The 18,456-nt window shown below is 41.3% G+C and overlaps 1 protein-coding gene across 2 annotated transcripts in view; it reads left to right on the forward strand.

The window, feature by feature from the left end:
• FADS2B (fatty acid desaturase 2B) overlaps positions 1-18,456 on the forward strand; it is a 41,833-nt gene that overhangs the window by 12,815 nt on the left and 10,562 nt on the right. Inside the window, exons 3-8 of one of the 2 annotated variants that reach the window (XM_002693705.6) lie at positions 4,479-4,676; positions 6,428-6,529; positions 11,504-11,629; positions 15,266-15,326; positions 17,948-18,024; positions 18,186-18,283. In XM_002693705.6, the coding sequence (XP_002693751.2) occupies positions 4,479-4,676; positions 6,428-6,529; positions 11,504-11,629; positions 15,266-15,326; positions 17,948-18,024; positions 18,186-18,283 (662 nt within the window). The remainder of the gene's footprint in view (positions 1-4,478; positions 4,677-6,427; positions 6,530-11,503; positions 11,630-15,265; positions 15,327-17,947; positions 18,025-18,185; positions 18,284-18,456) is intronic. The other variant, XM_059875175.1, reaches the window with a different exon arrangement.

Here is an 18,456-nt window from a genome sequence, read left to right on the forward strand (position 1 = left end):
GAGTCTTCTCCAACACCACAGTTCAAAAGCAACAATTCTTTGGTGCACAACCTTCTTTCTGGTCCAACTCTCACATCTATAAATGACTACTGGAAAACCCATAACTTTGACTATATGGACCTTTGTTGGCAAAGTAAGGTCTCTGCTTTTTAATATGCTATCTACGTTTGTCACCGCTTTTATTCCAAGGAGCAAGCATCTTTTAATTTCATGGCTGCAGTCACCAGCTGCAGTGATTTTTGGAGCCCAAGAAAATAAACTCTGTCACTGTTTCTATTATTTCACCATCTAGTTGCCATGAAGTGACTGGACTGAATGCCATGATCTTCATTTTTTAAATGTTGAGTTTGAAGCCAGCTTTTTTACCCTCCTCTTTCACTTTCATCAACAGACTCTTTAGTTCCCCTTCACTTTCTGCCATTAGAGTGGTATGATCTTCTTATCTGAAGTTGTTGATATTTCTCCCAGCAATCTTGATTCCAGCTTCTGCTTCATCCAGCACAGCATTTCACATGATGTACTCTGCATATAAATTAAATAATCAGGGTGACAATATACAGCCTTGATGTACTCCTTCCCCAATTTTGAACCAGTCCATTGTTCCAAGTCTGGTTCAAACTGTTGCCTCTTGAGCTGCATACAGGTTTCTCAGGAGGCAAGTCTAGTACTCCCATCTCGTTAAGAATTTTCCACAGCTTGTTGTGATCCACATGGTCAAAGGCTTTAGCATAGTCAGTGAAGCAGAAGTAGATGTCTTTTGGAATTCCCTTGCTTTCTCTATGATCCAACAGATGTTAGCAATTTGATTGCTGGTTCCTCCGTATTTTCTAAATCGAGCTTGAATATCTGGAAGTTCTCAGTTCATGTACTGTTGAAGCCTAGCTTGGATAACTTTAAGCATTACTTTGTTAGCGTGCAATTGTGCAGAAGTCTGAACATCATTTGGCATTGCCTTTCTTTGGGATTGGAACGAAAATTGATTTTTCAAGTCCTGTGGCCACTGCTGAGTTTCCCAAATTTGCTGGCATATTGAGTGCAGCACTTTCACAGCATCATCTTCTAGGATTTGAAATATCTCAGCTGAAATTCCATCACCTCTGCTAGCTTTGTTGGTAGTGATGCTTCCTAAGGCCCACTTGACTTCATATTCCAGCATGTCTGGCTCTAGGTGAGTGATCACAACACCATCGTGGTTATCTGGGTCATTAAGATCTTTTTTGTACAGTTCTTCTGTGTATTCTTGCCACCTCTTCTTGATATCTTCTGCTTCTGTTAGGTCCATATGGTTTCTCTCCTTTATTGTGCCCATCTTTGTATGAAATTCTCCCTTGGTATCTCTAATTTTCATGAAGAGATCTCTAGTCTTTCCCATTCTATTGTTTTCCTCTATTTCTTTGCATTGATGAGTGAGGAAGGCTTTCTTATCTCTCCTTGCTATTCTTTGGAACTCTGCATTCAGAGAGGTATATCTTTCTTTTTCTGCTTTGCCTTTCACTTCTTTTCTCAGCTATTTGTAAGGGCTCCTCAGACACCACTTTGCCATTTTGCATTTCTTTTCCTTGGGGATGATTTTGATCACCACCTCCAGTACAATGTTATGAACCTCTGTCCATAGTTCTTCAGGCACTCTGTCTACCAGATTTTATCCCTTGAATCTATTTCTCACTTCCACTGTATAACTTCAAGGGATTTACTTCAGGTCATACCTGAATGGCCTAGTGGTTTTATCTACTTTATTCAATTTTAGTCTGGATTTTGCAATTAGGAATTCGTGATCTGAACCACATTCAGCTCCTGGTCTTGCTTTTGCTGCCTGTATAGAGCTTCTCCATCTTTGGCTGCAAAGAATATAATCAATCTAATTTCGGTATTGACCATCTGGTGATGTCCATGTGTAGAGTCATCTATTATGTTGTTGGAAGAGGGTGTTTGTTATGACCAGTGTGTTCTCTTGGCAAAACTCTGTTAGCCTCTGCCCAGCTTCCTTTTGTACTCCAAGGCAAAGCTTGCCTGTTACTCCAGGTATGTCTTGACTTCCTACTTTTGCATTCCAATCACCTATGATGAAAGAAAGCTAAGCGCTGAAGAATTGATGCTTTTGAACTGTGGTGTTGGAGAAGACTCTTGAGAGTGTCTTGGACTGCAAGGAGATCCAGCCAGTCCATCCTAAAGGAGATCAGTCCTGGGTGTTCATTGGAAGGACTGATGCTGAAGCTGAAAGTACAATACTTTGGCCACCTGATGCAAAGAACAGGGATTTGAAAAGTCCCTGATGCTGGGATAGATTGAAGGTGGGAGGAGAAGGGGATGATAGACAATGAGATGGTTGGATGGTATCATCGACTAAATGGACATGAGTTTGAGTAAGCTCCAGGAGTTGGTCATGGATAGGGAAGCAGCGTGCAGCAGTACACTGGGTCTCAAAGAGTCGAACACGACTGAGTGACTGAACTGAACTGATGATGAAAAGGACATCTTTTTTGGTAATAGTTCTAGAAGGTCTTGTAGGTCTTCAGAGAGCCATCCAACTTCAGCTTCTTCAGCATTAGTGGTCAGGGCACAGACTTGGATTACTCTGATATTGAATGGTTTCCCTTGGAAGTGAACAGAGATCATCTTTCTTTTTTGATTTTGCACCCAAGTACTGTATTTCGGACTCTTTTGTTGACTAGCACACTTGTGTGATCTATTAAAGTTATCTATGGCCACCAGAATTATGATGTTCACGGGGCCTTTCAAGATGAGCCCATCCAGACTTTTCCCAGGCATTGGATCATTTAAAAGTATCAGTGAATTTTGAAATGAATTTTCTTCCTTCTAGGATTATGTTCATAGCTCTTTTTTATTATTATTTCAAATTTTTCTTCTCTTTTACATCTGAACAATCCAGTTTTCATTCTTATACCCTGGTCACTTTCTCAACAGTCTGAGTTTCAAACCCATTATAGTCATTAAGCTAAGGAGATATTTCTTCCCAGGCCTTTCACTGACTCTTGAGTATGATGTGCAAGTTTGTAAATCAGTGCTAGCACTTGACCTACATACATAAGCACAGTACATGTACACAGAATCAGGACTCCTCCAGCCAATGAAAAGTGAAAGTGAAGGTGCTCAGTCATGTCCGACTCTTTGTGACCCCATGGACTGCAGCCCACTAGGCTTCTCTTTCCATGGGATTCTCCAGGCAAGAATACTGGGGTGGGTTGCCATTTCCTCCTCCAGGGGATCTTCCCGACCCAGGGGTGGAACCTCGGTCTCCCACGTTGCAGGGAGACGCTTTACCCTCTGAGCCACCAGGGAAGACACACTCACTAATACCACAGGAGACCCTGTCTCATTCCTGTAGAGCTCCTGAGCATCTCACAGGAAATGCATCCTTTCAGCTAACCTAAGTGAACTCTATCTTTCATAAAGGAGTCTTTTGCACACGCTAAAGACTGGCATATTGATATGCCAGTCATAAAGCCACTGCCTGGGATTAGGATACCTAACTTACCTGAGCAGCCATGAGAAGAAAAGAAATGGATATTGTGATAAGCCAGCGACTTATCTATGTTATCAGCTGATAACATAGAAAGTAACACAGATCCATGTAGATAGCAAAGTTCCCCAAAGTATAATCAGAGATCAAACAACACGTTAATTTAAAAAGGCAACTATTATTAATAGATACACACTTCTACATATAAAACAGACAAACAACAAGGACCTACTGTTTGTCAGGGATCTATATTCAGTATCTCATAATGATCTACAATGGAATAGAATCTGAAGAAACAATATGTATACATAAACATATATATATGTTTATATATATATATATATATATTTGCTGTACACCTGAAACTAACACAACATTGTTAATCAACTAAACTTCAATAAAATTTTTTGTTCTGATAAGTAGAAAATTAATTTTGCGGGTTTTCCCCTGGCAGCCCAGTCATTAAGACTTCTCTTTTCAATATAGGGGGTGCAGGTTTGATCCCTCATCAGGGAGCCAGGATCTCACATGCCTCACAGCCAAAAAATAAAATAAAATAAAAGCAATATTGTCACAAATTCAATAAAGATTTCAAAAGAAATGATCTGCATCAAAAAAATTTTTTAATCATTTTTAAAAAGAGAATTGTTAGAGATATGTATCTCTTCATTGAACCCCCCACTCCCCAAAAAAGAAATAAATTATAAGTCCCATAACAATTTGAGGACAGTTTACAAATCACTACTCATCTGTCTCTTCTCCAGAAAAGAAAAAAATTTTCATAACTTGTTTTAAGCATTTTGCTTTTATGTTAGTTTTTTAAGGTTTGGGTTTTTTGTTTAAATTATGCCTAATTATACTTATTAAATAAATAAATATCTATTCATAAAATTAAGGTATCATAGATTAAATTATTAAAATAGATTAATACTTATGTTGATCTGTACTCCCTCTCCACTGAAGGAACTAATTCTTTTCTTGCATATTTATCTCACAGTCCCAGTTGGTAGAAGATTTCCAAGAACTGCGGAGGACATTAGAGACCATGAATATGTTCAATGCCAACCTGGGGTTCTTCTTCCTTCACCTCGCCCAGGTCTTGATTTTGGAGGCCCTGGCTTGGGTAATAGTGTGGCATTTTGGCAGTGGCTGGCTTATCACAATATTCATTTATTTTCTTCTCACAGTTGCTCAGGTGAGTAGGTATCCCAAGCCCAGGCAGGCTCTATGGGAAGCCTCAGAATTTTTTATTCTCTCTTTACACTGGTGCCAGTGGCTGCCTGGCACTTCCTGGCAAGCTAGTCATCAGTGTCTGACACCAATAAGTTTTCAAAACCTACAGGGCCCCAGTTCTCTTATCTGTAACATGGGGTAACAATTTTTTATGGAAATATTCTGAGGAGAACTAAAGAAGTTACTCTGTAGAGTACCTAGCACAGAAACTGGCACGTGGTAAATATCCTTGAGAGTTGCTGCTCTTTGCCCGACATTATCCACACAATGTCAGTAACTGAAGTTCCATTCTAGGCCATGTAACCTTCACCTTTGTCTTTCATTCATTAACCAACCAACATTTTTCATGGTTGTTCAGTGATTTTATTAAGACTATAGGCACATACATGAACTTATTTTGTTTTCTTTTTAATCGCTCAGTTGTTTCCAACCTTTTTTGACCCCATGGACTGTAACTGGCTCCCCTGTCCATGGATTTCCTCAGGCAAGAATACTGGAGTATGTTGCCATTCCCTTTACCAGGGAATCTTCCTGACCGAGATCAAATCCAAGTCTCCCATATTGCAGGCAGATTCTTTACCATCTTAGCCACCATGAAGAAAGGAAGCCCCACATTAATTTACACCTATATGTGTGTGTGTGTATATATATATGTGTGTGTATATATATATGTGTGTATATATATATATATATATCACTATTTATACATGATGTTTCATAATAAGAGATTCTACTAAAGATGTTATCTATCTGTATTTTTTTTAATTCCCTGAGACCCTAGCCAAAAGCCTCATTTCACCAATACTTATCAATACATCAGTCTATGAAGAGAGTCTATTTATTATTACATGATAATAGGATCATGTATTCTGCCAGAAATGGCAATCAGCAACTGGCGTGTAGCAGGGCAACTGATAAATCCTTTGAATGAAGCACAGATCTCTGAAGATGGCCTTCTATGACCACAGCACTGTATTGTGGACACAAAGGGAAACGCACCTGACCCTGCCCTTGGGAAACAGTCATCCAGGGGAGGAGCTGGTCATTGAAATATCTAGACAGGATACAAGGCAGAAGGAAAAGAAACAAGCATGTGCTCTGGGAGCAAAAAGAGGCATCTAATTCTAATTGAGGCAATTGGGGATGATTTCATGGAGAATTAACATCAGTGTTAATTACAAAATTTTATATGCTAATTTTTTTCTCGAAAAGTCAACTTGCTTTATTCTTTGAAAAGCAACTTTTAGAGTCAAGAAAGGAAACAAATATTTGTTTGACTGCTTAGCATTATCAGGAATTTTACATGTATTTTGGCTGCACGACAGCTGAATGAGCAAGGTTTATTATAATCTCTGCTTCTCAGACAAAGAACTGAGTTCAGAGCTACCAACTAGCTTGCCAAGAGTTGTATAATTTGTAAAGTGGTGAAGGACAGTTTAGAGCCCAAGTTAGCCTGACTTGAAAGGCATCCTCTTTCCATTCCACACTGGAAGATTCTGACAGTGGAGAGAAGAGCATTCAAGGCTGAGAGAACCACCTGTGCAAAGGCACAGAGATGGGAAAGAACTCAGCAAGTGTGACAGATACACACTTGGCTTGAGGTCAGACAAGATCTCCCACTGTTCTCATGGGTTCCCAAACCTACCAGTGGCCTCACTTACTACTTTCTTCTTACCTTGCCAACTTCTCTGACAGTAACTCTGTCTCTTCTAGGCTCAGGATTCATTTCTGCAACATGACATGGGACACCTTTCCGTATTTAAGAAGTCCAAGTGGAACCGCCTGATGCAAAATTTTGTGATTGGTCATCTCAAGGTACAGAATGTTCCAGGAGTATGATGGGATTCTGAAAGTCATTTCACTAAGCAGTGGTTTCTACATACTTATCAGCAAAAAATATTACTACACACCCCACAAGTAGATGTAAATATACTAACAATGTACTGACTATACATATTATATATATATATATATATATATATATATATATATATATATAATTCAGTTCAGTTTAGTTCAGTCACTCAGTCGTATCTGACTCTTTGTGACCCCATGAATCGTAGCACGCCAGGCCTCCTTGTCCATCACAAACTCCCGGAGTTCACTCAAACCCATGTCCATCGAGTCGGTGATGCGATCCAGCCATCTCATCCTCTGTCGTCCCCTTCTCCTCCTGCCCCCAATCCCTCCCAGCATCAGAGTCTTTTCCAATGAGTCAGCTCTTCACATGAGGTGGCCAAAGTACTGGAGTTTCAGCTTTAGCATCATTCCTTCCAAAGAAATCCCAGGGCTGATCTCCTTCAGAATGGACTGGTTGGATCTCCTTGCAGTCCAAGGGAATTTCAAGAGTCTTCTCCAACACCACAGTTCAAAAGCATCAATTCTTCAGCGCTCAGCCTTCTTCACAGTCCAACTCTCACATCCATACATGACCACAGGAAAAACCATAGCCTTGACTAGACGAACCTTTGTTGGCAAAGTAATGTCTCTGCTTTTGAACATGCTATCTAGGTTGGTCATAACTTTCCTTCCAAGGAGTGAGCGTCTTTTAATTTCATGGCTGCACTCACCATCTGCAGTGATTTTGCAGCCAAGAAAAATAAAGTCTGACACTGTTTCCACTGTTTCCCCATCTATTTCCCATGAAGTGATGGGACCGGATGCCATGATCTTCGTTTTCTGAATGTTGAGCTTTAAGCCAACTTTTTCACTCTCCACTTTCACTTTCATCAAGAGGCTTTTGAGTTCCTCTTCACTTTCTGCCATAAGGGTGGTATCATCTGCATATCTGAGGTTATTGATATTTCTCCTGGCAATCTTGATTCCAGCTTGTGCTTCTTCCAGCCCAGTATTTCTCATGATGTACTCTGTATATAAGTTAAATAAATAGGGTGACAAAATACAGCCTTGACGCACTCCTTTTCCTATTTGGAACCAGTCTGTTGTTCCATGTCCAGTTCTAACTATTGCTTCCTGACCTGCATACAGATTTCTCAAGAGGCAGATCAGGTGGTCTGGTATTCCCATCTCTTTCAGAATTTTCCACAGTTTATTGTGATCCACACAGTCAAAGGCTTTGGCATAGTCAATAAGGCAGAAATAGATATTTATACACACACACACATAACATTATAACATATATGCTAAAACTAGAATTTTAAATGTTTAAGAGAAAAAGTTTATTTTTATTAAAAAGTTCTGTTTTTTTCTTAGCCAATTATCTATTTGGCCCAATCCCTGGTACACCATTGGAGGAGGCAATGGCACAGCACTCCAGTACTCTTGCCTGGAAAATCCCATGGACAGAGGAGCCTAGTAGGCTGCAGTCCATGAGGTCACTAAGAGTCGGACACGACTGAGTGACTTCACTTTCACTTTTCACTTTCATGCATTGGAGAAGGACATGGCAACCCACTCCAGTGTTCTTGCCTGGAGAATCCCAGGGATGGGGGAGCCTGCTGTCTATGAGGTTGCACAGAGTCGGACATGACTGAAGCGACTTAGCAGCAGCTGGTACACCATTAAAGAACCACCTCTCAGGAGATATACCCTATAAAGTCATGAGTAGGGATATTCTTAGAAGGGGTCTGGACATGCACTTCTGGGAGGTTATGGGAATCCAGCAAACTATTTAATCCTGGGAGGACTATGTACAAATAAAAGAAAAGATGCAGAACAGATAAAAGTTTAACAAAAGAGAGAACCAAGGGAAGTTAGATTGCTCTGTTTAAGAGTTGAGGGTTGCAAAACCCAGATTGCTGGAAAAAGCAGGGGCAATTGGTCTTATCCCCCTCAGATATGCTCCAGGAGGACAGGCACACTATCCTATGCACCCCTGAAATACAGTGCCTAACAGAGTGCCTAACACACAGTAGGCCTTCAATAAGCATTTGTTGAATGCATGAAGGAATGGATGGATGGGTGGAATGATGGATGGATAGATGGACAGATGCTAGATAATAGTACAAGGGTTGATGAAAGCGGGTTTTAGCCCTGGCTCTGATAACGCTCACTGTGCAACCCTGAACAAGTCAGATTCTATCTCTGGCTCTCAGTGTTCTCATCTCTAAAACTAGGACTTCAACTGGATATCAGCCTTTCTATGATGTTCTAGGATTTGATGAGAAACCAAATGACAGAATGATCTCTGTTCATTTCCAAGGCAAACCATTCAGTATCACATTAATCCAAGTCTAGCTAACTTTGCTAGCCTTTGCCCTGCTTCATTTTGTACTCCATTTCAGTATTCTTGCCTTGATAACCCCACGAACAGTATGATATGGCAAAAAGATATGGCATTGAAAGATGAAGTCCCAGGTCGCTAGGTACCCAATATGCTACTTGAGAAAAGTGGGGAAATAACTCCAGCAAGAATGAAGAGACAGAGCCAAAGTGAAAAAGATGCTGAGCTATGGATGTGGCTGGTGGTGGAAGTGAAGTCCAGCACTGTAAAGAGCGATATTGCATAGGAACCTGGAATGTTAGGCCCATGAATCAAGGTGATTTGGAAGTGATCAAACCAGAGATGACAAGAGTGAACATAGACATTTTAGAAATCAGTGAACTAAAATGGACCAGAATGGGCAACTGTAATTCAGATGACCATTGTATCTATGACTGTGGGCAGGAATCCCTTAGAAGAAATGGAGTAGCCATCATAGTCAGCAAAAGAGTCCAAAATGCAGTACTTGGATGCAGTCTCAAAAATTAAAGAATGATCTCTGTTCATTTCCAAGGCAAACCATTCAATATCACAGTAATCGAAGTCTATGCCCCAAACACTAATGCCGAAGAAGCTGAAGTTGAATGGTTCTATGAAGACCTACAAGACCTTCTAGAACCAACACCAAAAAAAAGATATCCTTTTCATTATAGGGGACTGGAATGCAAAAGTAGGAAGTCAAGAGATACTCAGAGTAATAGGCAAGTTTGGCCTTGGTGTACAGAATGAAGCAGGACAAAGGCCAACAGAATTTTGCCAAGAGAACACACTGGTCACAGCAAACACCCTCTTCCAACTTTATTACTCCTGTATATATTCCAAATATATTCATTTTAACGTGAAAGAAATATAAAAATTATTAACATATGTTACATTTCTTTTTTCATTCTGAGGCTTTGAATCTAGTATGTATTATATCCTTACACAGCCCGCCTCAATTTGACTGGTCACATATTAAGTGCTCAGTGGCCACACACAGATAAGGGCTACTCTACTGAGCACTGCAGATCTAAAATACACATTAATTGATTTTTGAGAAATGTCAAATATGCAATAAAAACTATGACTATTGCTTATTCTTCTATAAATGATTAACATAATAGGGGAAGAGAAGAGAAATTGAATGTCTCAGTATGCCAGAATTCTACACACAGCATCTCATGTCTCCTCAAACAACCCATGCAGGTAAATGTCATTATATTATACTATATTTACTGAAGGTGAAATTGAACATCAAAGGGTAGATAATTTTCCCAAACCACACAGAAGCATTTATACATCTGGTGGATGCAACTAAGTTGATGTGCTTCCAAATCCTTTTCTCTGTTAAAACCTTTAGATTTTCACTGAAAGAGAGAAAATTCCAAACAAATTAATCAGAGATGACATGAGCTCGGCATCAACTAAAATACTTTTATTCTCATTTATATTTAATGAGATCATTGAAGCTTGAACATGTGATGATCAGAGGCAAGCCCCCATAGGAGATGACTTCAGATCCATGACTCTTTAAAATATTCATTGAAGAAGGAATCCTGGTGCCATTTCCGCCCCCCCTCCCCCGAACTAATTAGTTTTAGAGCTGAAGTTTCTTTATTTATAAAATAGGAAGTGTACTATCTGCTCTACCTATTTCATATTTCTTTTTAAAATGAGGACAATAAAAAGATAGATGGAAAAACATTTCATTTCAATGGTTTTTATTCTTCTTCATTATCAGGAGTTGTTTTAGCCTGGAATTTATGTTCCTGGATAAGATAATTATTTGCTGGTAGGCTTTTAGAGCCTCTAGCCAATGAATCATTCTGTGACCCAGGAATGGGGGGCGGCATGTTCCAGGAATCCATATCCTAATTAAACTTTGGAGATGTAGGCATAAAACTCTGATTGTTACTATTCAAGTGCTGCTGCTGCTGCTGCTGCTGCTGCTGCTGCTGCTGCTGCTAAGTCGCTTCAGTCGTATCCGACTCTGTGCGACCCCATAGACGGCAGCCAACTAGGCTCCCCCATCCTTGGGATTCTCCAGGCAAGAAAACTGGAGTGGGTTGCCATTTCCTTCTCCAATGCATGAAAGTGAAAAGTGAAAGTGAAGTCGCGCAGTCGTGTCCAACTCCTAGCAACCCCATGGACTGTAGCCCACTAGCCTCCTCCATCCATTGGGTTTTCCAGGCAAGAGTACTGGAGTGGGTTGCCATTGCCCTCTCCAATTCAAGTGCTAGTCATGTCCAACTCATTGCAACCCCATGAACACAGCACACCAGGCTTCCCTGTCCTTCACCAGTTCATAAAGTTTACTCAGACTCATGTCCATTGAATCAGTGATACCATCCAACCATCTCATCCTCTGTCATCCCCTTTCCCTCCTGCCCTCCATCTTTCCCAGCATCAGGGTCTTTTCCAGTGAGTTGGCTCTTTGCATCAGGTGGCCAGGATTGGCACTTCAGCTTCAGCATCAGTCCTTCCAATGAATATTCAGGGTTGATTTTGTTTGGTTTTGAAAAACTCTGATAAGGAAAGATATTTCAGGAGAGAAATCTTGCAGCTAATGAATGTTCTCTTCTTCTCAGGGTTTCTCTGCAAAATGGTGGAATAACCAACACTCCCAACACCATGTAAAAACAAACATCTACCCCAAAGACCCAGATGTTGTTTTTGGCCCATTTTTTGTTGTTGGAGATTTACAACCTGTCAAGGTATGTTTACAAATCCTAAGCACTAGAGAAATGTTCCAGGAAGTGGTTCTTGGAAAGGTCTACACCTTTGTCTTGAGGAGATCAGGCTGGAGATTCTGGCTTCAAGCATGTTTTCAGAGCATCTCTTCTTTTAACTCCAGGATATAAATTTTAAATAAGTGAATCTGGTGTTGTAAGAAAAGAAGAAAATGTGGAATGAATAACTCTATGATCTTAAAAGTCATTCAGGCTAAATCACTCATAGAAGGCATGGCAGTACATTCAACAAGTGCTAAATCATGAACCATCTACATATCTAGTTATGTCAACTAATTCTAGCTGTTGGAAGAAACTAAGCTGTTATTTTAATTTAGGTCCATTTTGGCTCATTTATACATGAAACTCCAGAGAAGGCAATGGCACCCCCACTCCAGTACTCTTGCCTATAAAATCCCATGGACAGAGGAGCCTGGAAGGCTGCAGTCCATGGGGTCGCTGAGGGTCGGACACGACTAAGCTACTTCACTTTCACTTTTTCACTTTCATGCATTGGAGAAGGAAATGGCAACCCACTCCAGTGTTCTTGCCTGGAGAATCCCAGGGACGGGGAAGCCTGGTGGGCTGCCATCTATGGGGTCGCACAGAGTCAGACACTACTGAAGCGACTTAGCAGCAGCAGCAGCAGCAGCATACATGAAACTCAGCTCAAATGCTTCATAATACACAGGACCTCGACTCTAGTTCAGACTTCTTAAGGAAAAGAAAAAGGAAGGCAAACTCCAGGATGTCTCAGCTTAAAACCTCAGCTTAAAAACCAGCATGTAAGGATTATTACCAAGATGTTTATAGTCTGCTTTCAACACAGAAGGTATAAGGATAATCACAGAAAGGTATCTTTCCTTGAGAAGAAATGATGGATCCTGGGAATTAAGTGCTTAGGAAGAGGTTCTATCTCCTTCTGGAAGAATTTAGGAGGAATTTAGGAGAAATTTAGGAGGAAACAAAGGAATGTAGCTTGGTCACTTTCTGCCTGGACTTTGTGGTAACCAGGATTGTGTAACTCTCTCAAAATAGGTTTTCCCAGTCTTGGAAATTAGGGAAAAGTCTTCCAATTAGGGAAAAGTCTCCTGCCAAGATATAAAGAAAATAAAAGAAAGAAAGAAACCTTGACTGTAGTCTTCAGTCAGTTGTCCTTCCAAAGACTCCACAAACAAGTCAGAGCTCTCTGAAGTTTGCAAACTCCTAAAGTGAAGTCATTCAGTCATGTCTGACTCTTTGCGACCCTATGGACTGTAGCCCCCCAGGCTCCTCCACCCATGGGATTTTCCAGGCAACAATACTGGAGTGGGTTGTCATTTCCTTCTCCAGGGATCCAACCTGGGTCTCCCACATCGCAGGCAGACTTTACAGTCTGAGCCACCAGGGAATCCCTGTGAACTCCTCGGCTGATCACTAAACTTATGACACTTTGACTTCTCTCCTCAGTCCCTCGCAGCAATGGAGACTTGTCTCACGGGAGTTCATGAGGCAGTCTGGCCCCCTCCAGAAGCCCCTTCTGTAGAACTGTATCCAGTTCACATGCTGCCTCTTCACAGAGGGTGGAGACACCATCACTTCTCCATCATTCGAGAGACATATCCCGCGAGGCTTAGGTTTCTGTTTACTATAATTTCAAAGCCAATGCACACCATATTACTTACAATCATTTAATCTTTCCCAGCATCAGGGTCTTCTCCAATGAGTCACCTCTTTACATCAGGTGGCCAAAGTATTGGAGTTTCAGCCTCAACATCAGTCCTTCCAATGAACACCCAGGACTGATCTCCTTTAGGATGGACTGATTGGATCTCCTTGCAGTCCAAGGGACTCTCAAGAGTCTTCTCCAACACCACAGTTCAAAAGCATCAATTCTTTGGTGCTCAGCTTTCTTTATAGTCCAACTCTCACATCCATACATGACCACTGGAAAAAACATAGCCTTGACTAGACGGACCTTTGTTGGCAAAGTAATGTCTCTGCTTTTTAATATGCTGTCTAGGTTGATCATAACTTTCCTTCCAAGGAGTAAGTGTCTTTTAATTTCATGGCTGCACTCACCATCTGCAGTGATTTTGGAGCCCCCAAAAATAAAGTCAGCCACTGTTTCCACTGTTTCCCCATCTATCTGCCATGAAGAGATGGGACCAGATGCCATGATCTTCATTTTCTGAATGTTGAGCTTTAAGCCAACTTTTTCACTCTCCTCTTTCACTTTCATCAAGAGGCTCCTTAGTTCCTCTTCACTTTCTGCCATAAGGGTGGTGTCATCTGCGTATCTGAGGTTATTGATATTTCTCCCGGCAATCTTGATTCCAGCCGGTTCTTCCTCCAGCCCAGAGTTTCTCATGATGTACTCTGCATATAAGTTAAATAAGCAGGGTGATAATATACAGCCTTGACGTACTCCTTTTCCTATTTGGAACCAATCTGTTGTTCCATGTCCAATTCTAACTATTGTTTCCTGACCTACATACAGGTTTCTCAAGAGGTAGGTCAGGTGGTCTGGTGTTCCCATCTCTTTCAGAATTTTCCACAGTTTATTGTGATCCATAGAGTCAAAGGCTTTGGCATAGTCAATAAAGCAGAAATAGATGTTTTTCTGGAACTCTCTTGCTTTTTCAATAATCCAGCGGATGCTGGCAATTTGATCTCTGGTTCCTCTGCCTTTCCTAAAACCAGCTTGAACATCTGGAATTTCACAGTTCACGTATTGCTGAAGCCTGGCTTGGAGAATTTTAAGCATTTCTTTACTAGCATGTGAGATGAGTGCAATTATATGTTATCATGCCTTAAAATGAGTAAAGCACAGCATGAGATCCACTGATGGAAATAAAGGAGGAAAGATGACATAAAGGTTATGACTATGTGTTTTATAATGTAACCATTCAACAGATATCTGTTAAATGGATGAATGGATACAAGCAGACTGAGCTTTAAGCAGAATTCTAAGCACATAGGTTGAAGAAGACCTTGAAAACTTATCAGAAATATTTCTCCTCCATCACCTTTCCATTCCACCCCAGGGCAAAAATTTTTAAATGGCTCCCATGGAAATAATAATAAACTATCACAACCCCTGAATTCAAATGGAATAAACCATCCCTGCAAGAATTGCCCACATTTAAATAAAGAAAAAGTCACCAAAATATTTCCTCCCCCTTCAGTTCTGGTTCCTCAGTGCCTTCAGTTTGACAGTAAATGAACTCTGACCAGATAGCTCTTTCTATAAAGACTCTACACACACACACACACACACACACACACACATGCATGCACGCACACAGACACACACACACACAGAGATACACGCACACACACAGACACACACACGCACATGCACACACACGCACACACACAGGTACACACACACAGACACACACACGAACACATGTGCACACACAGACACTGACATACGCACATCCACACAGACACACGCACACGTACACCACCCACACAGACACACACATATGCACACACACACGCACACACACACATAGACACACACACAGACAGACACACATGTGCGTGCGTGTGCGCACATACACACACACACAACCTTGAGTATAATAACAGAAGTCTATATTGTTCTTACTTCAGTTTTATTCTCTCTTCCTTCAGTATGGCAAGAACAAAATCAAATACATTGACTACGAGAAGCAGCACCTGTACTTCTGCACGGGTGAGTCACCAGGGAGCCACAATCCTTGTCATCCTATTTCCTTGAAGCAAACAGTTGTCAAGCCAGAAGGCATGACTGAAATCCTCCCACAGAGAGACGATCTCAGGTCTTGTGCCTCAAAAAAGCAGCATGTTTTATTTCAGACTTACTTGGGTGAAATCTGAAGAGGAAAACAGAAGAGCGATTAGGCATTCTTAATGGGCATCTCATCACTCTGGCTACTGTACAGGGAAGGAGATGCTCCAAGAAGGATGGGAGGCAGGATGCCAATCAAGGGGTCTGGTATCTGTGACTCTTGTCCTGGATAAACTAAATACAATACTTACCAAGAAGAAAAAGATAGTGGTGTATGGATAGGGGGAAAATTAGGAAAAGAATGCTCAAGCACTGACAGTAGGTGCCGGAAAAAGCAGAGTCTCATGATAAAAGTCGCCTGTAGAGCTTCTGTGTGGAAGAAAGTTGACTGTTCCCACAGCTTACGTACAGCTGTAGAAGGTATTTTAGTGGACAGATACGCACACACACACACACACACATAATAAGACAGGTCTGGATATGTTCTAGGCTTGAGAGAAAATAAGGTAGCTTAATAAGGCTAATATCAATAAAAATATTAGAAGCAAAAATGTTTTGCTCTTAACCTAATCAAACTCATGATAGCCCACAAAGAAAAGTTTAGGACCCCAAAATATGCTCATCTGAAACATGCTTACTCATTTGGAAAAGAAACCCAAATTAGAGAAGATTGCAAACATTTCCTGTAGATCAGTGGTTCTCAACTAATAGCATTGCTGCCCCCAGTGGGACATTTGACAGCGTACAGATACTTTTCTGATTATCCCAACAAAGAGGGAGGAATGGTATTGACACCCATGGGGCAGAAGCCAGGGATGTTATGAAATGTCTTACAGTACACAGAACAGCCCTGAACAATAAGAATTATCTGACCCAAAATGCCAACAGTGTTAAGATAGACAAAGTGTTGCAGATGATCTGGCTTGCCCAAACATTGGCCACCAGTGTTCATCTGTCTCGTGCCTGACCGGGATGGCCTGTGAGTCCTTATTCTGAGACATGAGGCTCAACCACCACTGCAGCCTCTTCCAGAGCTAGAATTCTGAGGACTTATCCTAATGCAGTTATTCTCTTTCATGACCAAAAAGGGTGTGGAGGACATTGGTGCCCCAGTTTGAAAGGGAACTCTTCCAGCCCAGACAGATGTGTATTCACATAAGAAAAAACTGTTGGAGTCTCTTGTCTGAACTCTCCTCCTGTGTGTAGTGAAATAATACAGCCTTAGCTTATGAGGAATGGATGAATATTGTAGCTTCACTGCAGAATGCCCAGCTTACAAACCACATCGTCCTCAGGAGCTGTTTCATTTTGTCATTTTCTTTCAAATGTCTTCAGTGTAGTATGACAGGTACAAATGTGTCATATTCAACCTGTCAGAGAGAGATGAGGCTTGACATTTCATAAAGGTGGCGAGACAGCTTTCATGCAGATTGCTGTAGTAGGGAAAGGTAATTCAGTATAGGCTGAGCTCAACTCGCCAGAAATGAAAGGTGGGAGACTTTTAAAACATGGGAACATGCTAAAGGAAATTAGTGAAAGAGGATAAAGGGAGGGGAAGCTGGTCATGTGGTTAAGCCACATGTGTCTTCTCACTGGTGCTTATCAAAGTCAAACTCCTACCCTCCCAGAGGCTGCAGGACAGAGCCCGATCCTCAAAGATTGTACTTCAAAGGATGACTACCAAGTCCTTGAGAAAGACACTCTGGATCAGGGACAATCCAGCCCAGAGGGACAGAGTAAGAATTTTATAATTGTAAGTTTTCTAACACTGATTGAAGGAAAGGAGGTCAGAAGCCTACTGAACAAGCAGTAAGTTCTCTGGACAGTCTTGAACTTTCTCAAGAATTTTAAGGGTGCTAGAGTCATCCCAGGAGCACAGCCTTGAACTGTTCTTAGAAACTATTTCTAGCATTTTTGCGAGTCTCTTAGTGTGTAGGGTGGACAAAATCATTTATGCTGACAGTTCGCAGGCTTTCAAAGTTTACAGGTCAAGTTTGAAGCCTCGTCAGGAAGGGGGCTCCAGAGCATCTGACTCAAGTTTGATCAAGAAGAGAGTTGTCGAAATGTGAAGGGTCTCCATGAGACTCCTACCTGCTCCAGGCAACTTCACTGGTCCTGGGGGAGATGCAGGTAAATAACTTATCTGGCCAGACTCAGTATGCCTGCTCTGTATCTGCCACCTCGACATATTGTGACAGGGCCCAACGCAAAGTATCGTGAAGGATTGAAGGATTCCAGGGACCTTGAGAAAACTTGAAAGCTCACAGCAGAATCCCTGCCAGGATGCCTTCATCAGGAATGACTCAGATCTTCAAACCCTCCCTAGTCTCTTTAAGGGAGTTTGAACCAAAGTCCCGGTTCACCCTCAGAGACTCTAAAAGCCCAGGAGCATCCAGGATGTGGTTGTGGATCTCCACCTTGCATCCTTCTCAGGGGCAATATTCCAGGGGTAGCATGTTAAGGAGATCAACTCCTACTAGCCTCCACAGGAATCATATCTGCTCATTTGTTCACCATCTTCTTGTTTGTTTGTTTGTTTGTTTCAGTTGGGGCCGCCCTTCTCATGCCAGTATATTTGAACCTGGATTCCATTAGAGCAATGTACCGCAGAGGGTACTGGGAGGTGAGCAACTCAATTGTTTCTCTAGAGCTAGATCAGGCTGGTAGGAAAGGGGAAAGGTAAATGCTTAGTCCTTTCCAGACATAGCTTCCTTGAGTGTCAGGATATAAGATTTAGCCAGTTTTATTTCCACTAGCTTAACTTTCAAGCACTTCTTTCCACAGGACATTGCCTGGGTCAGCACCTTTTATATCCGCTATTTCATCACATTTGGCCCTTTCTATGGAATCTTCGGAACCCTGGTGCTCATATACTTAGTCAAGTAAGAAAACAATAATATCTCCTACTCTTATTACCTGGATGTTCCTCTTACCTTTCTTACTTGATCTACTTATGATTAGCAATGATTAGCAGATTATGACACCAGACTGCATTCTTGTAGCTGAGACAGTTCCAAGAAAATGTGGGATAAAACAGCTGAAATAGTTGAATGAG

Source organism: Bos taurus, chromosome 15 (genome assembly GCF_002263795.3).
Source record: "Bos taurus isolate L1 Dominette 01449 registration number 42190680 breed Hereford chromosome 15, ARS-UCD2.0, whole genome shotgun sequence".
Classification (NCBI taxonomy): Eukaryota; Metazoa; Chordata; class Mammalia; order Artiodactyla; family Bovidae; genus Bos; species Bos taurus.